Source organism: Anguilla rostrata, chromosome 17 (genome assembly GCF_018555375.3).
Source record: "Anguilla rostrata isolate EN2019 chromosome 17, ASM1855537v3, whole genome shotgun sequence".
Lineage (NCBI taxonomy): Eukaryota > Metazoa > Chordata > Actinopteri > Anguilliformes > Anguillidae > Anguilla > Anguilla rostrata.
Window position 1 is genome coordinate 5,375,980 of NC_057949.1, and position 20,579 is coordinate 5,396,558.

Here is a 20,579-nt window from a genome sequence, read left to right on the forward strand (position 1 = left end):
CCGTGTGTGAGGGAGGGGGTGGAGAGTGGGGTGACTTACCGTGTGTGAGGGAGGGGGTGGAGAGTGGGGTGACTTACCGTGTGTGGGGGAGGGGGATGGGCAGGGAGATGCAGCGGAACGGGTCGAAGGTGTTGCTCTGTTTCTGACAGTGGGGGCAGGTGAGGGAGGACCTGCGGGTGGAAGAACAGGGACGGTCACACACACACACACACACATACACGTGCCGCGGTCGCCCCACGACGGCCTGAATCCCCACGGCGACCAGGACCGTACTTGTACTGAGCCTGGAAGAGCTCCTGCACGAAGGAGCCGGCCGTCAGGGGGAAGGGCGGTCCTTCTGACGCTCCGCAGTCTTCTATGGGCGGCTGGAGAGCAGAAACAACAGATCTCAGATCAGTCAGACTGCTATGGCGTACAGAAGCTCTACTGCAATACACTGTGTAACCACGTAACTACACACAGGAACGGTTGTGGTCTGGCTCCTGACCACAGAACTGACCTTCTGCTCAGTCACGATCACCGTTAACTTTTTCTGCTCAACCGAGGCATAATTAAGCACCGGTCCCCTTTGTCTTACTGGCGGAACGTGACGCTCACACCACCTCAGACAGGCGCCCTCTGCAGGACTGTGTTTGACTAACAGGAGGAACACAGTAATTCTGAACTTAAAATAAAATAGGGCTCTTTGATACACCATGGTACAAATATGAATGGCACAAAAAAAAACACACTTTGCTGCACGTCCAAAAACTGCAAAACCCAATGCATGCATTTAGCTAGAAGAGGGTCTTTGCTCACAGAAAAGAGCAGTGTTGGGGGGTATGTGAATGAAGCTGCAGCATAACGAAACCCTGGAGATCTCAAACCCCTCTGGAAACGCAATGCGCTGCAGCACGTGTTTTGAACACGTGCGCTTCTTGGAGGCACGCCGTTCCGTCTCTGTCACAGGCGGAACCGGACGGTACCTTCATGCAAGGCCTGCTGCTGGGATGGCTGTGGAGGTCCTCGTGGACCCGGTCCAGGAGCCAGAGGAGGAACTCCTGGGCGTCGTGCTGGGCGTTGCCACGGTACTGCAGGGCATTCTTGGACACGGCGTTCTGCAACACAGAGCACACACGCGGCGCCCGGTCACACTCCGCCTGACGGGGGAAACACCGCAGCCACCTGGCCAGCGCACCAGTGTCAAGCACCAACTGTCACTACAATCTGGAAGTAATTTTTTTTTTTTTTAAGTGTTTCCCAACCTCTTGGGCAGCATGTTGAATGCTATACACCAGTGAAAAACCATGATAGCAACATTGCATTGGAGTTACGCTGGAGTAATACTAAAGCAACACTGGAGTTACACCGTAGTAATACTAAAGTAACACTGGAGTTACACTGGAGTAATACTAAAGTAACACTGGAGTTACACTGGAGAAATATTAAAGTAACACCGGAGTTACAATGGAGTAATACTAAAGTAACACTGAAGTTACACTGGAGTAATACTAAAGTAACACTAGAGTTACACTGGAGTAACATTGGTGTTACATTGGAGTAGCACTGGCATTAAAATGGAGTAACACTGGATTTCTATGAGCTCAACTGCAATCTGCACTGAGCATATCCTGCTTACCATGCATAGATAAATAATTTCAATATCTCTCCATTAGGTGGTGCTATCTGGGAGTGCTGTGCACCAGATTTGTTGTAATCACATCAGCTGTGGCCTATTACCTAATTATGGGCTGTATAAGAGGTCTGGCTCCCAGGCCTAGAAGGGAGGGATTTGGGAGCTGGGGAACGCACTGTGTGGTGGATGTGTGGCTGGTTTTTCTGGTTTTGGTTTCCTTTTTCTTTGAAGTTTTGATTGCCAGATTGGCCATTCTTTTGTTCTAGAATACTTCTATTGTTTTGGTGTTTTTGGGTGAATAAAAGGTGGTAAGCCAAACTTCCTGCCTGCCTGCCGTGTGAGCAGTGGCCAGCCCTGGCCCTGTTCTAAAAAGCAGGCTTTACAAAATGATGCAACATATAGCTTGTATTGTCATATGAAAGAAAATCGCAGAATATAAATGCCTTAAAAAGTAGGCTGCATTTCAAAATAAGTAAAAGCATATCTATGGTGTATGTTAATTCCCATTTTCCTGTGAGAATTTATATATCTATGTTGGGCACAAGCACTACAAGCTTCAATGTAGTACAGAAAACAAAAAGCTCCATATGGTAACACAATTACACTGATGAAGGTTAAATATTTGAAACTTCTAGCCTCATCTTAAATGAAGAATGCTGATCCTTTTACAAACATAACCCTACGAACTGAATTCCTTAAATCTACACTCCTCTGTTTTTAAACCAACGGGCTAACATCAGAGCACAGCCCATTTAAACATGTATTACTTTTTGAATTTACTGCCACAAGAAGCCAAACTGGAAAACACAGCTTTGGATTGGTACTTCTCTCAATTATCTAGTACACCTGTGGCAATAGAGTTGAGTATATAAGGCTGCCATGAGCGCGCACAGCCATTTTAACGAGGAAGTTAATATGTTTGGTAGCCTCATAGTTAAGTATGGATCTTTTACGAATGCTGCTATTTCTGCAGGTCTACGCACCTCAATTTCGAAGAACAGCACACGCAAACGAAAATCCTGATTTCGCAGTTTTATGTTTTATGTTTTGTGATGACATACCATGAGATAAAGCTACAATAGCATCCCCACATCTCCTGTGGGGGTGAACACTTTGTTTTCAGCATCGTTATTCTTCTCCACGTGACGGAGGAGAAAACTGCACATTCAATCCATCTCGTAAAAGTCGGCTAGAGCGTCAGATATTGAATTACAGCCAGATAAATTGCACACAGCCTGAGCTGCAGCTACCAGGCGGCATCACCCAATGCACGCGCCCTTCCACCAATACCGGAGATTACGTTCTCTTCTGTCATGGCAACAGTGCGGGACTCTGTCCATCCTGTTGTCGTTACGCACACTGTGGAAACCTACCAAACAGGCGGGTCTCGCTGAGCCCAAACCTAGGGCACAGAGGGGTCCGTAACAAAGCATCTGCATAGGCGAGCTTCACTAGGATACAGCAGGGAACTCCAGAACAGAACATCTGCATAGGCCAGCTTCACTAGGATACAGCAGGGAACTCCAGAACAGAACATCTGCATAGGCCAGCTTCACTAGGATACAGCAGGGAACTCCAGAACAGAACATCTGCATAGGCCAGCTTCACTAGGATACAGCAGGGAACTCCAGAACAGAACATCTGCACGGGCCAGCTTCACTAGGATACAGCAGGGAACTCCAGAACAGAACATCTGCACGGGCCAGCTTCACTAGGATACAGCAGGGAACTCCAGAACAGAACATCTGCATAGGCCAGCTTCACTAGGATACAGCAGGGAACTCCAGAACAGAACATCTGCACGGGCCAGCTTCACTAGGATACAGCAGGGAACTCCAGAACAGAACATCTGCATAGGCCAGCTTCACTAGGATACAGCAGGGAATTCCATAACAGAACATCTGCATAGGCCAGCTTCACTAGGATACAGCAGGGAACTCCAGAACAGAACATCTGCATAGGCCAGCTTCACTAGGATACAGCAGGGAACTCCATAACAAAGCATCTGCACGGGCCAGCTTCACTAGGATACAGCAGGGAACTCCAGAACAGAACATCTGCATAGGCCAGCTTCACTAGGATACAGCAGGGAACTCCAGAACAGAACATCTGCATAGGCCAGCTTCACTAGGATACAGCAGGGAACTCCATAACAGAACATCTGCATAGGCCAGCTTCACTAGGATACAGCAGGGAACTCCAGAACAGAACATCTGCACGGGCCAGCTTACATTACATTACATTTATCTGGCAGACGCTTTCATTAGAAAGGATGCAGCAGGGCAAGTTAAAAACGGCCGGCTGTGGGGAGGATCTCCCCACGGAGACGGTCACCTGAAGTCACCTCTTATGCGGAGGGACCTGTCTCCTTCAGGCCCAATCAGGCACTCAGTAAATTCAGGCCCAAAGGTCATATGGGGACATTACCTTCCAAGAAGTGGCTGAGCTAGTAGCCTATTTTGTTTTTTTGGGGGTTTTTTTTTGCATGTTTGTTGCTAAGCACCCATCCACTTACAGAACTGCTGATCATCTTAGTTTTACAAGCCCCAGTATAATTGCTGTCATTCTCAAATAGACAGATATCACCACTTTAAATAATTCCACCTTGTACTGTGGTACTTCCACCACTGCGGTGATGTTCTAATGAAAACATACGACAACATGACAACAGATATCAAAGCTGGATGCCTGCTACTTGTAGAACTGAGTTGCTTTGGACTTAGTTTGGAGGAAGCTAGTGGGGGTGTGTGCACATCACATGATTGAACTGGTCATTTATCAAGGTCGTAAGAGTTAATAAAAGCGGGGGTGTATTTTCATAGAAAAAATGTGTTTATTAGTGTTAAAGAACATGGCACTTTGATGAAACAAATAGGCTAATGTCAAATGGATCGCTCTTGATGCTTTTCCGGTGTCTCTTTCTAGCACGTGGAACATTTTTGCCACGGCTGTTGAAGCATAAACATGCATCAAAATATCTCCCCCCCCCAGTATAAGACAGGGTCAGAGAGATTAGCCACAGCTATACTGTTCTGGGACTGTCTCCAGCATGCAGCCAATCCACCCTTTCCCACTGCTTTACACACAGACAATATCTCTCAAGTCATCAAAATGCACCCAACAGAGGCCACCCAGGCAAGCTGTCTGAATACTCCTTCAGGTGCAGCTCAGCATCTGTGAGGCTCTTTGGGCTGCTTGACTCTGTTTCTACGTGACTGAATATACTTAGCACGTTTATCTCCCCTCGTTTGACTGTGAGAATAAATATCTCACTGTTTTCACACTTTCATTCGAACGCTTTCTCGGGTATATTTTCATTTCCACAGTGACAGTCATGTCTTATCATGCTAGGCAGCTGAAGACTGTGGTTCTCAGCAGTGCCCTAACCACATAACCTCCTTCACATGCACTACTTTTCCGTTAGAGGTAGAAGGATAGCGGGTATTCCTGAAGACTGCACCTCTTTATTCAAACTTACCAGAACTAATCCTTCATCGATCTTTTTAACAGCACAAATCTGCTGACTGTTCTAGCCCTGCCTAACACCAGCTGTGCAGGTGAAATCAAATTCAATAAGACATTGGCCGATTGAAATCACATGACTTCGCTCATTGGCCCATTCCAGAAGTAACATGTAAAGTATATCATATACAATGTACTGTAGTATCCTTTCATATAATTCAGGTATGGTCATTCTGCAATGCATTGTGGCCATTCTGAAATGCATAGGTTAGGTCAGAGTAACTGTTTACTGTGAGGACTGGACTTAACATGTTCATGGCTATGAATAACTGTTACATAAAGAGTATTGTACCTTATCGGACCTGCGTTGTAGTTGTTCCAGTGACCTTTGGTATGCACTTATTGTACGTCGCTTTGGATAAAAGCGTCTGCCAAATAAATGTAACGTAATGAAATGCATCGTGGCTCTTTTAAGATGAGCTCTGCTCACTCTGACTCCACCCACTCTGAGATGAGAGGCCCTTTGTGAGAGAACCACACACAAGTAGCTGGTCAACGCTAGAGAGGCAGTTACTTCCTGTACCTGAAATAGAAGCTTAGATGCAAACTGAAATCATATTTTATGACATTTCGGAGGCTGATGCAGAGGAATGCCAAGCGGGTGCCACCTGACTCCAGCAAGCACCCACTTCCTTAATTCATTTCAAATGGTTTTCTCTAAACCCAGGAAAGAATCTTTCAATATCGTAGATGAGTTCTTTAAATAGCCCAGGCAAAGCCTGTTTTAGATATGCCTTTGTTCACCCATTATGATATGACGCAATATTATTTAACCTCAAACTTTGGACACTTATACAGCACAGGATAAACCTTTTCGACACATACTGTCTTTCATTCATTGACTTCTGATTACATTTTAATTGAGTAAACATTAGCCAAGTCTGTATTATATGAAAGTTCAGTTACACCCAATGACTTATAGCTTGCACAAAGCCTTGTGGGATAGATGAAGGAGTGCCAACACTTGCAGATGTTTGCAAACCTCACCATTACCCCTAGTGTTTCATTACAATCAATAAGAGCACAGAAATATAAAGAATGAAAAATGGTCAGTACTATGCTATATTTTACAGTGTAGGAAGGCAACTTAATAAATAAGCCTGTCCCTCAGGTGCCTGCTGTCTCATTTTGGGCCAGTATAAATCAGGGGCTGGATAAATGGAATCTGTGCTCAGTGTCTGTAAGCAGCAGTGCACCTGTGCATCTCATCCATATATTTAGAGCGGCAGCCATCTTTGTCAAATTTCCCTGGACTGGAGGAGGAAGTGCAGTTGGGGACAATCATGGAGAGAAATGACTCACTTTTGTGAATGACCTCAAACAAAAGCAAAGACTCCAGTAGTGATCCGGAGAACAGTGAGACTATGAAGGTTCAACTCACTGGAAGACATTAAACAATTATGCTAGGCCCCAAGTAATTACTAAATTCAGCTAAATTAAACAGGATTTATTTATCCTAACGTTAGATTTTTGTTGCATCATGCAGGGCTCAGCTGAACAGGAAGATCAACCACTGTGAGATGGTAGACAGAAATTTCACAGCTGAATCTACCGGCATCCTCAGAGTTACAGTTCACAGACCAATAAAAACCCAGAGAGGCACTGGTGTACAAGAGGAGTCTAATGCTATTGGGCAGAAAACCCTACCACATACCCATCCTCACTTTAACAATAACAACCTCATCATCTCCAAAAGTACAACATGTGATTAGCCCTTTACTGGTCACATTGTGAAAAAGAAATCATGTGAACTCCATGCATCTTTCAGGCAATCTATCACAAACTCTCCTTCTTTCAATTCAATAATTCAGACTTATGACTAAAAATATAATTGGAGGAAAGGAAGAGAATACCGCCTCCAGGTCCTATCAAAAATTAACAACTTCCCTGGATTAAGAGCATTTAATTAGCGGGTCCCTACAGAAACATTTTGAGGGGCAGAATCTCAAAGTGAGAAAAAAAAGGCTCGTCAACCTAGAAAAACTGGTCTATGACACCCAGATATTGTACGAAATATATTTTGTCAATGAAGTAAAAAAAAAAATGTAATCACAACAACAGTAATAATACAAATATACATTTTTATTATCAAATCAATGGGACACACTGGGCACTTGGGGCAAAAGGGGCAGGTGCCCTCAAGCACCTGACCCCCCCCCCCCACACACACACACACACACACACACACACACACGCCTGTTAATACTTTTCAGTGTCTTTGAACTTGCTTCACTGTGTGGGCATAAAACAATGACAAAAGGTCACACATACACTAAGTCAATACTGCAGGAGTCCAAGGGAAAGCTTACATTAGGCTACGCTGTCTGGGAATGTCCTTTTTCTAACCTAATTCAGTGCTGCTATGTTTTAAAAAGGAACAGCAGTGAAGGCTGCTCCCTTTTTCCTCAGGTGACAGGCAACTATTTTTTTTTTGTCTTAAGCAAGGACACCTTGTTTAAGAATTGAGTACTTTGACCCATGTGACATTCAGTTATTATTATTATTATTAGTAGTAGTAGTAGTAGTAGTAGTACAATTGTGTTTGTGTGCAGGTCTTGTGGAGGTGAACAGACAGGTCCACGGCAACAGCTGTCACATAGAACATCTGTTCTATGCAGCTGTGCAATAAGATGATGAGGAGAATGTACAGGTCACGTGGGGTCATTCTCTGAAAAAGAGAATTCATTTTATAACTACCTGTGACATAAAGCATAATGTAAAGTGTTTATTTATTTATTTACTATTAGGCTAGATTTACTGTATGAGGGGACCCCGCAGGAAGACTTGGGCCATCCGAAAAGCACTAATGTTCTCATAGCACATTTAAATTCAGTTTTAAATTTAGCACCACGGGAGAGATGGCTGCTGGCACAAAACTGCAGAAATGAGTTCCAAAAACACTTAAATATTGCGCCTGTCAGCAACACGAAAATGATGTTCAACGAACGCCCAACCATAAGCGTTATAACGTGCGTGCGCGCGCGCGCGCGGTTCAACTGAAGAAACGTTGCAGCAGGGAGACAGATTTGTCAGATGTGTCATCTAGCAAGCAACATACCTTGAATTCCCGGCTATGCTGCGGAGTGTATTCAAAGGTCCATAAAGCTCGAACCAGACTGGACAGCTGTTCCGTGACCTCCCCCCTCTCGTGTACACCCTTTCTGTACGAAAAGACGCTGCTGGACCTGGATTTGTCCTCCTCCGCGTCCTCCCCCCGGTAGTGCTCTAACGCCAAATACTCCGCAAAGAGCTCAGTGTTACTCAGGCACTGCAGAATTGCATTCATGTAACAAGTGTTCCCATGATTCTTGAGCCCGGACACTCCGGGGATCTTGTCTCCGGCCAGAAAGCAGTCGCTTTCAGCTGAGGGGACGGAACCTTTGGCACCAGTCTTAAATAAAGTGAAGCCCCCGTCGTCTTTCTCGTGTTCGGCGGCGTGTTCCTCCGTGCCGAAGTGAGACAGGGTAGAGAGAGTCCTCAGCACCCTGCTCATGAAACTCCCCACGGAGCGCACGGAGCCCCTGCGGAACAGCTTCTTGCTGAAAGATTTCTTTTCTTTAGTCGCCGATTTAGACATCACTGCGATTATCGGAGACCCACGGCAAATAGGCTGTAAATTACAAAATAGCGCAAGATGTTCGTAAGTTAGCTTGAATAAGCGGACAGTCTAACGCTCGAACATTTTCAGTGCCTTATCATGGAATCTGGATGTTTACTGTGAAATTCCTTGCTCATTTTGTCGGAGGCAAGTTCTCTTTTTATGGTAATTTTTGGATAAAAATAAGCCATAGCAAGATATCCATCTAGCCCAGCCAGGCTACCTGTCAAACCAACGTAATAGCCCCCTTTCCCTTTCTCGCTAGTGCGCGTCCCTGAAAAAGCCAGCCAGGACACGACATTCAGCATCGAGCTGCCACTGTCCTTCTTAGGCATATTCCAGCCCAGGCTTGCCGGTTCGCACTGCTAGCTGGGCTCAACGGTCCTAATAGACATTGCACCGACTGATTAACTCAAGCAAAGATTTTAAATAGCTGGCCAGTCAAAACAACAATTTATCTCCTACTGAAATACTTCCCATGTTATTCGTATGTAGTTAGCTAGCTAAGCTACAGCACTGTATTATTAGCATGCACGCTAGGCGACTGCAAGGTGTCTATAACAAACAAGCCAGCAAGAAAGGGTTTTCCCAGCAAAAAGCAGGCCATGTCGCAGAATTCACAAGCGTGCAGCCACTAACATTCCTTCATTGCAAAACAACAGCTAGCGGGCTAGCTAGCTAAACAGCTGATGTCAGCAAAGTCAAAATATCAGTTATATTATTTTTCCAATGAGCTCAAGTATATGATTAAACAAACTGAAGCTGCACCCCGAAATGTCATTACTAGTAGCTAACCACCTCAGCTCGTAATGCTCTTGCAGTCATTTCAGAACAAGGTGACTGCCAATCACTTTGCTGTTTTGCAAATGAAATGCTCCTGCAGATTTCCCCCGGTCTCGCCGCTGTTGCAGGAAAGCCCCCTGAAATTCCACACGAGACGCTGTAAGCGCTGCTTCCTTTCGGTAGAACACTCCGGTGGTATTCCAGCCTTCGAATAAGCATAGCTTCCGAGAGAGGTCTCTTTCGTTCATGTTTTTTTCCCTCTCTCAAAGCAGGAATTTAGTTTCCAAATCCTGGTCCATTGTAACGAGGGCCGCTTCTCTCCTCTCCATCAACTAGAACCCCTGGCACTGCAGGGCGGTGGTAACGTTTGACGTCAGAGTCCGACAATGAGGATGCAGGTATCCTGTATTGGCTTATGTGTCGGGTGCAGATGCGGATTTATAGCAGAGGATCTTGCGTTGAAACCCGCAGCGAGTGTGTTTTCTCACGTCATGTGAAATTCTGCGTGTTGCAACTTAACTGAAATACATATAGCCTAGTTGTCAGCAACATGAGCGCGACAGCCTGCTAACTTCATACAGTGCATTTTAGCGTCAGTCAGGGTGCATTTCAGGTAGCGCAAACGACCCGGAAAACCTAATAATATGGTACTCTGGAACCAATCTTTACTGCAGTTGAAATGAATGAGGGAAGATTTACGGGAAGGTTGTTTTGGAAATAAATCCTGGCATGCATGACCTTGGTGTTACTGAAGAATGGCCTTTTTCTTGATGGATACTTCACAAATGCATCCAAAACATACTTGTGTATGCAAACTATTTGGCGCACCTTTATGAACTTAATTTCAACTTTCAATCAAATCAGCTAGTATTCACTGCTTGTATAATAGTTGTGCATTTTGTGATTTAATTGGCATCAAAGCCTTGTACATGTCTGTACAAAACAGTTATCGGTTCATTTGTGTCTCGGACACGTAGGCCTGTGTTTTAGAAAAGGGCACGTTCTGATGTAACCCTATCAATCCCAGCAAACAACACAAAGTGTTTCACACCAGGGTGCAGGAGAATGTCTGTGCTGGCCTTTTAAAGGGAGAACGTGAGAGTTAAATGGAGTTTATGACCTCTGCAAACCTTTCATTCATTCATTCATTCATTCATTTATGTAATGATTGATTGATTGGTTCATTCTGGGCCTAGTTTACAACATGCAGTTCAGTTTGAATTAAGGTAGTGGGGGGGATTCTCTACCAATAAATTGTATTATTAATAACATTATTAATATTATTAATAATAATAATTATTATTATTATTATTATTATTATTATTTTATTATTTTTATTTTTATTATTCAATGACCATTTAAAAAAACTGGTAAACGAAGATGCATGGATTCCCTCAACATCTGTCCTGAACTCTGACTCATAATTGGATGTGTGGCAAGTCTGATGATTACCAAGATTAATGGGAATAATTTGTTTTACCTTCATTTAACTAGAAAATGAAATGTGAAACATATCATCTCTTTCACTTCGGAAGTAGCTCATGGGCAGAACTTAAATAAATACTAGAATTACACAACAACACTCACCAATGATACACAATACAAATGGCAATAGTTGAAAACAGTGACAGACATCCAGCACAACTCCCTGAAAATGTGCCGTTGTTTTTGCATGTTCTTTTAGAAGCATTAGCAGTGGATAGTTAGAAGAAACTATTCCAGTTCTGTCAATATAACGGTGGTCTTCTGGTCCAATACCATAAGGTTTCTGAAACTGGTTTCGCTGTGCTGTGCTTTATCTGGCTTGCAAACAGCTGCGTGCTCTTGCAGCTTCAGGTGTCTAAGACCAGACAGGGCATCTTGTGGAGGGGGTCTGTGTATTTACAGGGATGAGGGGGAATCTTATCAATGGGGGACTGATGAAGTTATGTATCTGCGGAGGATAAACACCATCATTCTTCTGCATGCAGACATGGATCACATCTAACCTGTTTATCCACTACGAGAGCATCAATTTTCTGCACCAGCCAGGCAGCAATTACAACTAACACCTGCAAACCGTACCTCAGTAATGAGAGGGTATGACAGCAGAGAACTGTACGTCTCCTCTTTGTCTTCTGACATGTGGAATTACAGATAGAAAAGAAGCCATGAAATTGAGACAATACTTAAACAATTACATTGACATGTTAGTTAAAAACCTGAAACACACCCACATGCATGCAGTCGTATGCACATACATGCACACACCCACATACACATGCACGTACACACATGCACACGCCCACACACACATGCACGTACACACATGCACACACCCACACACACATGCACGTACACACATGCACACGCCCACACACACATGCACGTACACACACACACACACATGCACACACCCACACACAGATGCACGTACACACACACACACATGCACACACCCACTCACACATGCACGTACACACACACACATGCACACACCCACACACACATGCACGTACACACACATGCACACACCCACACACACAGACACACATGCACACACCCACACACACATGCACGTACACACACATGCACACACCCACACACACATGCACATACACACACATGCACACACCCACACACACAGACACACACGCACACACCCATACACACACACACACACACACACACACATCTCCACAGAAGAAAGGACACTGAGATTTAGCTGAAATTATTAACAGTGGGACCCATGCTGTTTGGAACAAAGACAATTGTTTATTGTGATTTGGTCCTGCACTCCACAAATTTCAGTACACAACAGAACAGCTAAGCCATAATTTCATGGGTCTACGATATACCCATGAAGTGAAAAAAATATGTGCTGCCACACTGCTTACTTGCAACACTTGCAAAACTTTATTACTGACGTTTCGGTCAGAGACCGAATTACCCATAAAACACTTTGCGTCAGTTGAAAGTATTTTATGGCCAAGACAGTTAGCTCTGCTTGGCTTAAAGCATCCAGTCAAAATTATTTAACTTTGCAAAGCAGCAGCATGAGACAGAAGAGACAGATCTTGAAGGTTGAAGGTTGTTGTAGAGTGAAGAACAAATCCTCAGATGTGAAGCCATTGACCTGCTTTCCTCAAAGCTCCACACGATCTCTCATTCCTGTAGAGCTACCCCGTGGGAGATGGGGTGTGGCTGCACTGGGTTGGTGATGAGGCTGTGAGGTCCTCTTCAGATGACCAACATCCTCTCCTCACCTTCAGTATGATGTCACCAACCCACACCTCCCTCGGTAAAACCTACACCCCCCTCCCTCAGCCCTAAGAGTAGGGGTTTCACACACTGCCACCTGGAGGCAAAGAAAAATAAGATGCAATGTCAAGGAAGCACAGTTTCCCCAATGACAAGCAATTAACAAGAGCAAACAGTCAGGTCTGGATTTGATCCTATTGCAATGCACTCTGTTCTTAAGCTTGAATAATGCATTCTGTTATCATTTTCTTAACAAGTAACATTCACATTTTTTATGTTTCTTTTTTTTAAGTAGACCTCTGCAAAATGTGTAACAACAAAATATCAACACTGAACACTCAACAATTTGTTAGCCAAAGCATATTGAGACTGACCTTGAATTTCTGAAAAAAGAAATTTGCTAATAGCAGTTTTGGCATCAGGAGGAGACAGAGCGATCTGATGGAGATTTTAGCAAATCAAGATCATACTGTTGCTTTTCTATCTCAAGTGAAGTCTGACCTGAGAAGCCAGCATAACTGTCTGATCAGGCCGATCTCCTCCTCTTCTCTTCTCCTCCCTGTGCCTCTCTCTCCATTTCACATCTCTCCTTCAGATCCACAAGGAAGACAAACCACACAGGTAAATATTTTATCACGCCCATCACAGACTGCCAATCAGATTAGTTGACCTTTAAATTACAGAACAGTGTGTCTGTGCAGTGTACAACCTAATTGGACCTCCTGGGATGAGTTTCCTGGCAAAGATAGTTCTATTTTTCCTCTTCTTCATCAAAGCCTCCTTCTTCTGCACCATTGTTCAGGAGTCCCACAATCTGCACTGTACGGGACTGCCTCAATCCTAGACTGCACTGTTCAAGAACAGAGCAGTCCCAGACTGCACTGCTTAGGAGTTCCATGATTCCAGAAATTTCTGTTCAGGAATGCCGCAATCCTGGAATGCATTATTCAGGAACCCCGTGATCCCAAACTATGCTCTTCAGGAATGTTGTGATCTCACAATGCACATTTCAGGAATGCTTTGTTTCAAGACTGTGCTATTCAGGAGCGCCATCATCCCAGAAAGAGCTGTTCAGGATTTCCGTGATCCCACAACATGTCGTTCGTGAATGCCGCAATCCCGGACCACAATCCCAGACAGCACTGTTCAGGAACATTGCAATCCCATACCACGCCGTTCGGGCTACAACTAGCTAGCTCCAATCATATCACAGGAGAGCTATGTCAGGATAATCTCAGAATAGTCTGCCACTAGGCTTTCAGTTCCAAGCAAAGGCCACTGGGCCTGCCGCACACAAGCAGGGAGGAGCTTGATTCTGTGACTCCGTAGATTCAACACCGTCAAACAAAACAGTCTAAACACCTGTCCTCCGGTTGAAGAAGGTACCAGCACAGCCTGAAAAATGGCTCTTATCCCTGCTCGCATTAACTTCTCATTCCTAACAGGAAGGTGAATCCAGACTGAGCATCATCAGGCCAGTAAATAATTTCACTGTTGAGTGAGGTCTGTGAGAAGGGACGAGATCCAGGTGAAACAGAGCCTAAATCCAATACCACACAGGCCGCGTTTCATTTCTCGAAAAACGGGCAGCGTGATGGATGCTTTGTTGTAGGTTCGTCGGAAGGTGATAAAGATTTCAGATCGGGATCCTGTGAGATATTCTGCCGTTGTTCATGCCTGTGACAGCCGGTGAAAAATCCCTGCTGGCACAGTTTGCCGCACTGAGGCTGATGGGTAAATCCACCGAATAAAATACCGAGGGCAGTTAGCGTTGTTTATTGCGCGACAGCAGATGTGGAATTCAAGCTTTAACCGGTTGGGGTGCAATTAGCAAATGTCTTGTTACCACAACACACGCTGTGTCACGTGCGTGCAGCAGTGACAAGAAGGAACTAATATGGCATTTTTAAAAATCAAGTCACAGAGCTGCACGCTAGCGTTGCCATGACCACTCATAAAAACGCGACTTTGGGCTTCTTTTTTCCGAAGTCACGGGTTGCAGCTTTTTTGGGCTTGTTTTAAAAATCCAGTCACTTATTTTAAAGCATAGGAAGCAACCCCTTTTTTCTCATTCGTGGTCACATAGGCTTAATGGTGAAAGCTTGTTTCTGATGACGTAGTGGCTTATTCGTCTTGAGAAATCTACTAGCGTTTTTCTGAGATTTGCGTGTTATCAGATGAGCACTCCCAATCATTTTGCGCTCATGCATCCATCCATCCATCCATCCAACCATTATCTAACGCACTCATTCCTGGTCAGGCTTGTTGGGAGGTCAAAACGTATCCCAGCGTGCATTGGGCGAGAGACAGAAATACATGCTAGAAAAGGTCACCAATCCATCATAGGGCACACACACCATTCACTCACACACTCATATCTACGGGCAATGGGTTTCCCCCTTGAGCCTGGTTCTTTCCGAGGTTTCCTCCCATCTGCCACAGGGAGTTTTTTCTTGCCACTGTTGCCTTAGGCTTGCTCCTGTGGGGGTTTAGGCCAGGGTTGTCTGTAGAGCGTATTGTGACAACTGCTGTAAAATACGCTATACAAATAAAACTTGATTTGATTTGATTTGAATTTAGACTACGATACATCACATTTTCACATAAAACATTGCATTTTGGCCATCGGATCTGCATTGGTGAGATAGTTTTTGAGCGAGGGTGAGGACAAGTTTGATCTGCAACGGTTTGCATTGGAGGCTGCATCTGATCTCAGTTGTCTGAGCACAGTTTGTAACTAATAGACGAGTCAGTCAGTTTATATCCAAATGCACTGATGCAGTCAAAGGCTGGTACCGATCAGAGCTATTTTTAAAGTTGAACAAGAACTGGCTTAATAGCATTAATTATAACGTCTGTCATTTTATCAGGGATTAATTTACACATCTAATGGCGTGGGTTAGGGTTAGGGTTAGGGTTAGGGTTAGGGTTAGGGTTAGGGTTAGGGTTAGGGTTAGGGTTAGGGTTAGGGTTAGGGTTAGGGTTAGGGTTATTTGAATTAAAGCAAAAATCAAAAAAAAAGGCAGGTTCAATTGCATCTTTGTCATCAAGCGAATCTAGTATTGCATGCAGGCCTGTAATGAAAATCGTTTAATCAGGTCTGCTGTGCTGCACACTGAACAGGTTAGTGGTGTGTTCTTCCTGCTGCTCTGACTGCTGCCCGTGGCCAGACCGATGCTGCGTCACCCCCAAGTTTCTGCGTGTTTTAGAGAAACACATGCTCATCACTACCGGTAATTTACAACAACCGTTGCGGATCGTGTCCTGTATTGAGCGCCATTTGGATGAAGCGAGTCATTTTGGCACTGAAATGTATGCATATTTTAGCACAGTTTAAATATGCATGACCCTGACAGTGCAATCTGTCATCGCAGGTAGTGCGGTTCCCTGGGCCTAACACCCATTGTGGGTGCTTTGTAAATCGCACCCCACCCCCTCCCCCCTCCCCCCCTGAGACTTAATTTAGCCCTGAAAGGTCTTGTTCAGACAGTGCTTCCTGTGTACTAACAACTGCTTGTGGATGCAGCTGTAAAACCTGACAGACAGGTCTTCAATGCTCAGTGTGCTGACCTGCTGCCATTAACATTCCAGTAATACACCCTATCAGCTAAACTTTACCAGCATCAAGAAACCAAGCTACTGGGGTTTAATACATTTTTAAAAATGCCTCAAAACCTTCCCGGCTGCAGCCGTGCTGGACCACGGTTTGTCAGCTCAGGTTATAAGTTCTGTCGGGAGTCTTTGGGCACCCTTTAAAACGTGGAGATTTGATCCACGAGCATTCTCTGTAATGTGCATGCGCAGATCTGGTTTTCTACTTGAATTGATTCTGATTTAAATTGTGCTCAAAACTGAAGTCAGAAATGTAGCATCTTGTAATACCAAAAAATACCTGGGTTTTAGCACCCTCTATGGTCTGCACCTGGATGCTGCAGCGTAGTGCCAAATGAATAGCAGCTGTTCTGTGAGGATTATCTCATTCAAACTGATGCCCACCTTAAAAATCAAAAAGCATTTCAGGCTAAATAAACTTGTGTAATCAGCTGCTTTAGAGAGGTGAGTTAACTGTGCAATATGCTGCTGGGTGGGTCCCATACCCATACAGCACTGAGAGTTTAACAGGGTGGGTCCCGGCGCTGAGAGCTTTGTGGTTTTTAGAGTTTTGCACAGAATGACTACACTGACCACAGACTCTCACCCCTCACGGAACATTAAACTCCGTACCACCCGATCTGGTGTAATCCACACACCAGCTCTGTGGCCCAAATGTGGGTTACTTTGTGTTCTAGATAAACCTCTAGTTCAGCACTTTGTGTCCTCCTGTGAGCATACTGCACAGTGTGTGTCATAGATACACAGTGCACCTGCATCATCGATCTCTGTGGTTTGCATTCACCCGCATGTGTTTACTTTCATGTTTATGCCAGTTGGTTTACTGATGACTGTTCCGTCTGCTTAAAATATGTTCTTCCTCGTTTCTACAACATAGTGCTTCAGAAATACGTTGTGGCAGGGCCTGGTTTGTGGGAGATTTGTAGGGCAATCAAAGGACCACGCCTACTGGTTAAGTAGGCACACGCACCTGGACTGCATTACCAATTAATCCAGGTATTTAAAGTGTGCTCTCTTCCCAGTAGGCATGATCCTTCGATTGCCCTGAACATCTCCAACAAACCGAGCCCTGCCACATACGTATGTGAGCAGAATTTTGCCAGAGCAGCTTACTACTCACAGAACCCACAGTGCATAGATCGAAAAGGAGGGGAGTGGGAAATGAAGAAGCCTGAGTTTTTTTTCCAGCTGTATTAGCTGATGCGATAAGTTCTTTTCTTTGACATGGACTTCATGTCCCATCACTCCCTGGATCCTGAGTTTCTACTGACTGGGCATGTGTAAGTCCTGTCCCAGAATCTGTGCATTATTACCGCCTTTGCTCAGTCTATGATCTCCTGGGCCTATAATGCAATGCGTTTGGCTAATTTCATATAGGGTGCATATTTGGTACGTTTTTTTTGTTACTCACAGTCCTGACACAGCGCAACGTCTTGCCCGTCGAGGCGGTTTTTGTGCAGCGTTTACTTGAAAATCTGAGAAGTGCAGCAGTTCTTTGAAAAAAGTGGCGGGGAGGCGTTCGGCGATGTGACCACAAAGCCGCACGTTCAGGCACAAGGGCTGCGAGGAGACGAGAAGCTCACCTGAACCTGAGCTCTTAGAAAACAGACAAATACGCTGCATGATTTTTTTCATAGGTCAAAACAAAGTGAGGTTTGGTTTTGTGTGTAAGTTTTACCTGAGTTGTACATCAAAATAAAGGAAAAAAATGCACGTGTGTATTATTATTGGTAATCCAGTTTTTTTTTGTGTGACCACATTTATTGTGGTTACACTAATAAGCACTAATAAGCACTAGTGCTTACTAATGGCTATATTGCCACGCTATATTGTGTACACTATATTTATACTGTTGTGAAGGCATTTTGCTCCACTGCCACTACTGCCAACTAACTAACTAGCTATCTAACTAATATGTTGAACATTTATCAGCACTTAATAATCAAGTATTGTGAATTTCTTAGATGTTGCCCAAAAGAAACATTATAAGTGACCTGAAGTAAAAATCCTTGTGTTACTGATTGATAACTCTTTTTAAGATATTGCTTGTGACCAGTTCGGAAATCCCAGGGAAAAGTCACCATCCATTACCATGCATTTATTTAAGTTGTCAATTCACCAAACCAGTGATTCTTGATGCAAGGATCGCCAGAATAGTTTCAGTCAATAAAACATGTTATTTGGAAGCAAATGTCAAATCAAAGGGCTCAACATAAAGAGATTGTGCAGATGTAGTCGTCCAGGGCTCAGTTTGCATTAAGGTTGGTCATACGACCAGCCGCTACATCCAGCGTTCACCGTACGTCTGGCATTGTTGTGCCTCAGTTGGTGTGAGCTTGATGCTAACATTGGCAGGTACTAATAAAGGCTGATGTTTGCATGCAGAGTCGTTTGCAGAAGTGTGAACTCGTACTTTCCATGTTGCAGCAGAAGTTGCCGGTTTCTTGTAAGACAGCTGAGGCAGAGAGCAGAGAGAATTGTGAAGGGGGAGGGTTAATTTAAAAATCAAATATTCATGTAAAACCTTGAATCATGTTCTGTTCCATTTTGCATTGTTCTTTTGTGCATGCTCAGTAAGGGGACCTGCTGGGTGGGTATGTTAGGATGTAATTCAGATCTGAGCGATGCTAAAATGTTAGCCTCCAGTTGAGCCCTGAAAGGCTGGACAAGAACAGGAGATGCACATAAATATCAGACAGGGTAGCTGTCACCAGGTGGGGGTCCTACTGTATGACCCAAAGAGGTTCCTACCTGCAGTTTTGCAGGGACACTGCAGCATTTGATCCTATTATTGGCTGTCGTTAAAACCTCAGGCTTTAATCTCTACACTGCAGAACTGCATTACAATTGGAATGGCTAATCTTTATTTCACAGATTCAGATTGTTGTTCCAGTTGCAATGCAGTCCTGTAGTCTATGCCAGTGGTTCTGGATCTCGATCTCAGGGTACCACTGTGTACGCTGGTTCTTGTTCCAACCAAAATTGAGGGGAAATAATAATAACAGTTCTGAGATTACGACCGTGTTTGGACTGAAAACTAGCATACACACAGGGGTCCCCCAGGACTGAGTTTGGGAACCACCGGTGTCAACCAGAGGTTTAAACTATTAACTTCAGTTAAGCCCACTGCAACTGACCCTTTTATCCTGTCGGCAAGGGGAAACCCTAACTGTGAAAAAGAAAACTGTAAGTCTTATCAGCAAGGGGATCCCCTAGCTAATCGCATAGCCTTGTTTATGATGAGGAACTTGTGGTTTTGTAAGCTGTAAGAACAAGGCTCTGCAGCTAAAAGAGAGGATGTGAATGTTTTTAATAGAAATTCCCACAAAAGGCCAACGGTCAGTGTGTTTGTTTACCTTCAAGGCAGAGCAGGCATACAATTAAACACAACAATAGCAATATTCTAACAGCCACACAATGTTCTATTAGTGTTGTATTCATTTTTGTTGATTACTTTGAAACCAAGATATGATCAAGGTTTGTCCTTAACGTTTCAAGATGTCTTACTCACATTAATAAATACAAATTACAGTCTCACCATCTGCTTAGAATATGAGGAACCATTGATGACATTTTCTTCATAGAATTGTATCATGCTGGGTGCTTTTCAGTATCGTTTCTCTTTCAAATTCAAGCGTGTGATCAAAACACAACCAAATTTTAGCTCCAAGAGCCGTTATAAGATGCATCATTAATATTTCAGGTGCTTCCGAAAAGCCTCCTTACCAATGGTGCGCTTGCGACATGCATCGTTTCCTTACTGCAACCATGCAGTCAGCAAATTCATAAGTAGACCTCAGAGAGCCTCCTACCCAGGAACACTCTTACTCTGCGCATCGTGTGAATTGCGTCGGTTAAAACTGCCCTAAAAAACTGGAGCATCCATATGCTGGTGTGCTTCGATAGCCATCTTGTATCCGGTGTACATCATACACTGATCAACCGTTTCTTAGCCTAACACAATGATTGGTCCCTTAATTGGGTCAAAACCAAGACTGCCATACATTGCTGCATATTGTAATATAAGTTATAACGCACCAAATGATGATAATATCCAGTTTCAAACTGTCATAACGGGGCTTTCATAATGGTCTACATTAAAACAAGATGCCATATGTGTCATAGGGTTTTATTACATTTGTTACACAGCCCTAAAGCTTTATAAACCCTTTATGCTACAGATATGAAGGCCTTGTGGGCTCAGTGGCA

At 44.1% G+C, this 20,579-nt stretch overlaps 1 protein-coding gene and 1 long non-coding RNA gene across 2 annotated transcripts in view; one reads left to right on the forward strand and one right to left on the reverse strand.

The window, feature by feature from the left end:
• The window catches only part of LOC135243458 (ubiquitin carboxyl-terminal hydrolase 31-like), a 31,727-nt gene extending 21,706 nt beyond the window's left edge, over window positions 1-10,021 (reverse strand). The window contains exons 1-4 of the mRNA XM_064315324.1: window positions 8,196-10,021; window positions 966-1,097; window positions 274-365; window positions 78-170 (exon numbers count right to left, since the gene is read on the reverse strand). Of these exons, the coding sequence (XP_064171394.1) occupies window positions 78-170; window positions 274-365; window positions 966-1,097; window positions 8,196-8,714 (836 nt within the window). The 5' untranslated portion in view covers window positions 8,715-10,021. The remainder of the gene's footprint in view (window positions 1-77; window positions 171-273; window positions 366-965; window positions 1,098-8,195) is intronic.
• A 7,398-nt stretch (window positions 10,022-17,419) lies between these two features.
• LOC135244122 (uncharacterized) lies at window positions 17,420-18,004 on the forward strand. Its single transcript, XR_010326889.1, has 2 exons — window positions 17,420-17,650; window positions 17,831-18,004. It is a non-coding gene; the product is annotated as an uncharacterized LOC135244122 (long non-coding RNA).
• Window positions 18,005-20,579: the final 2,575 nt, after the last annotated feature.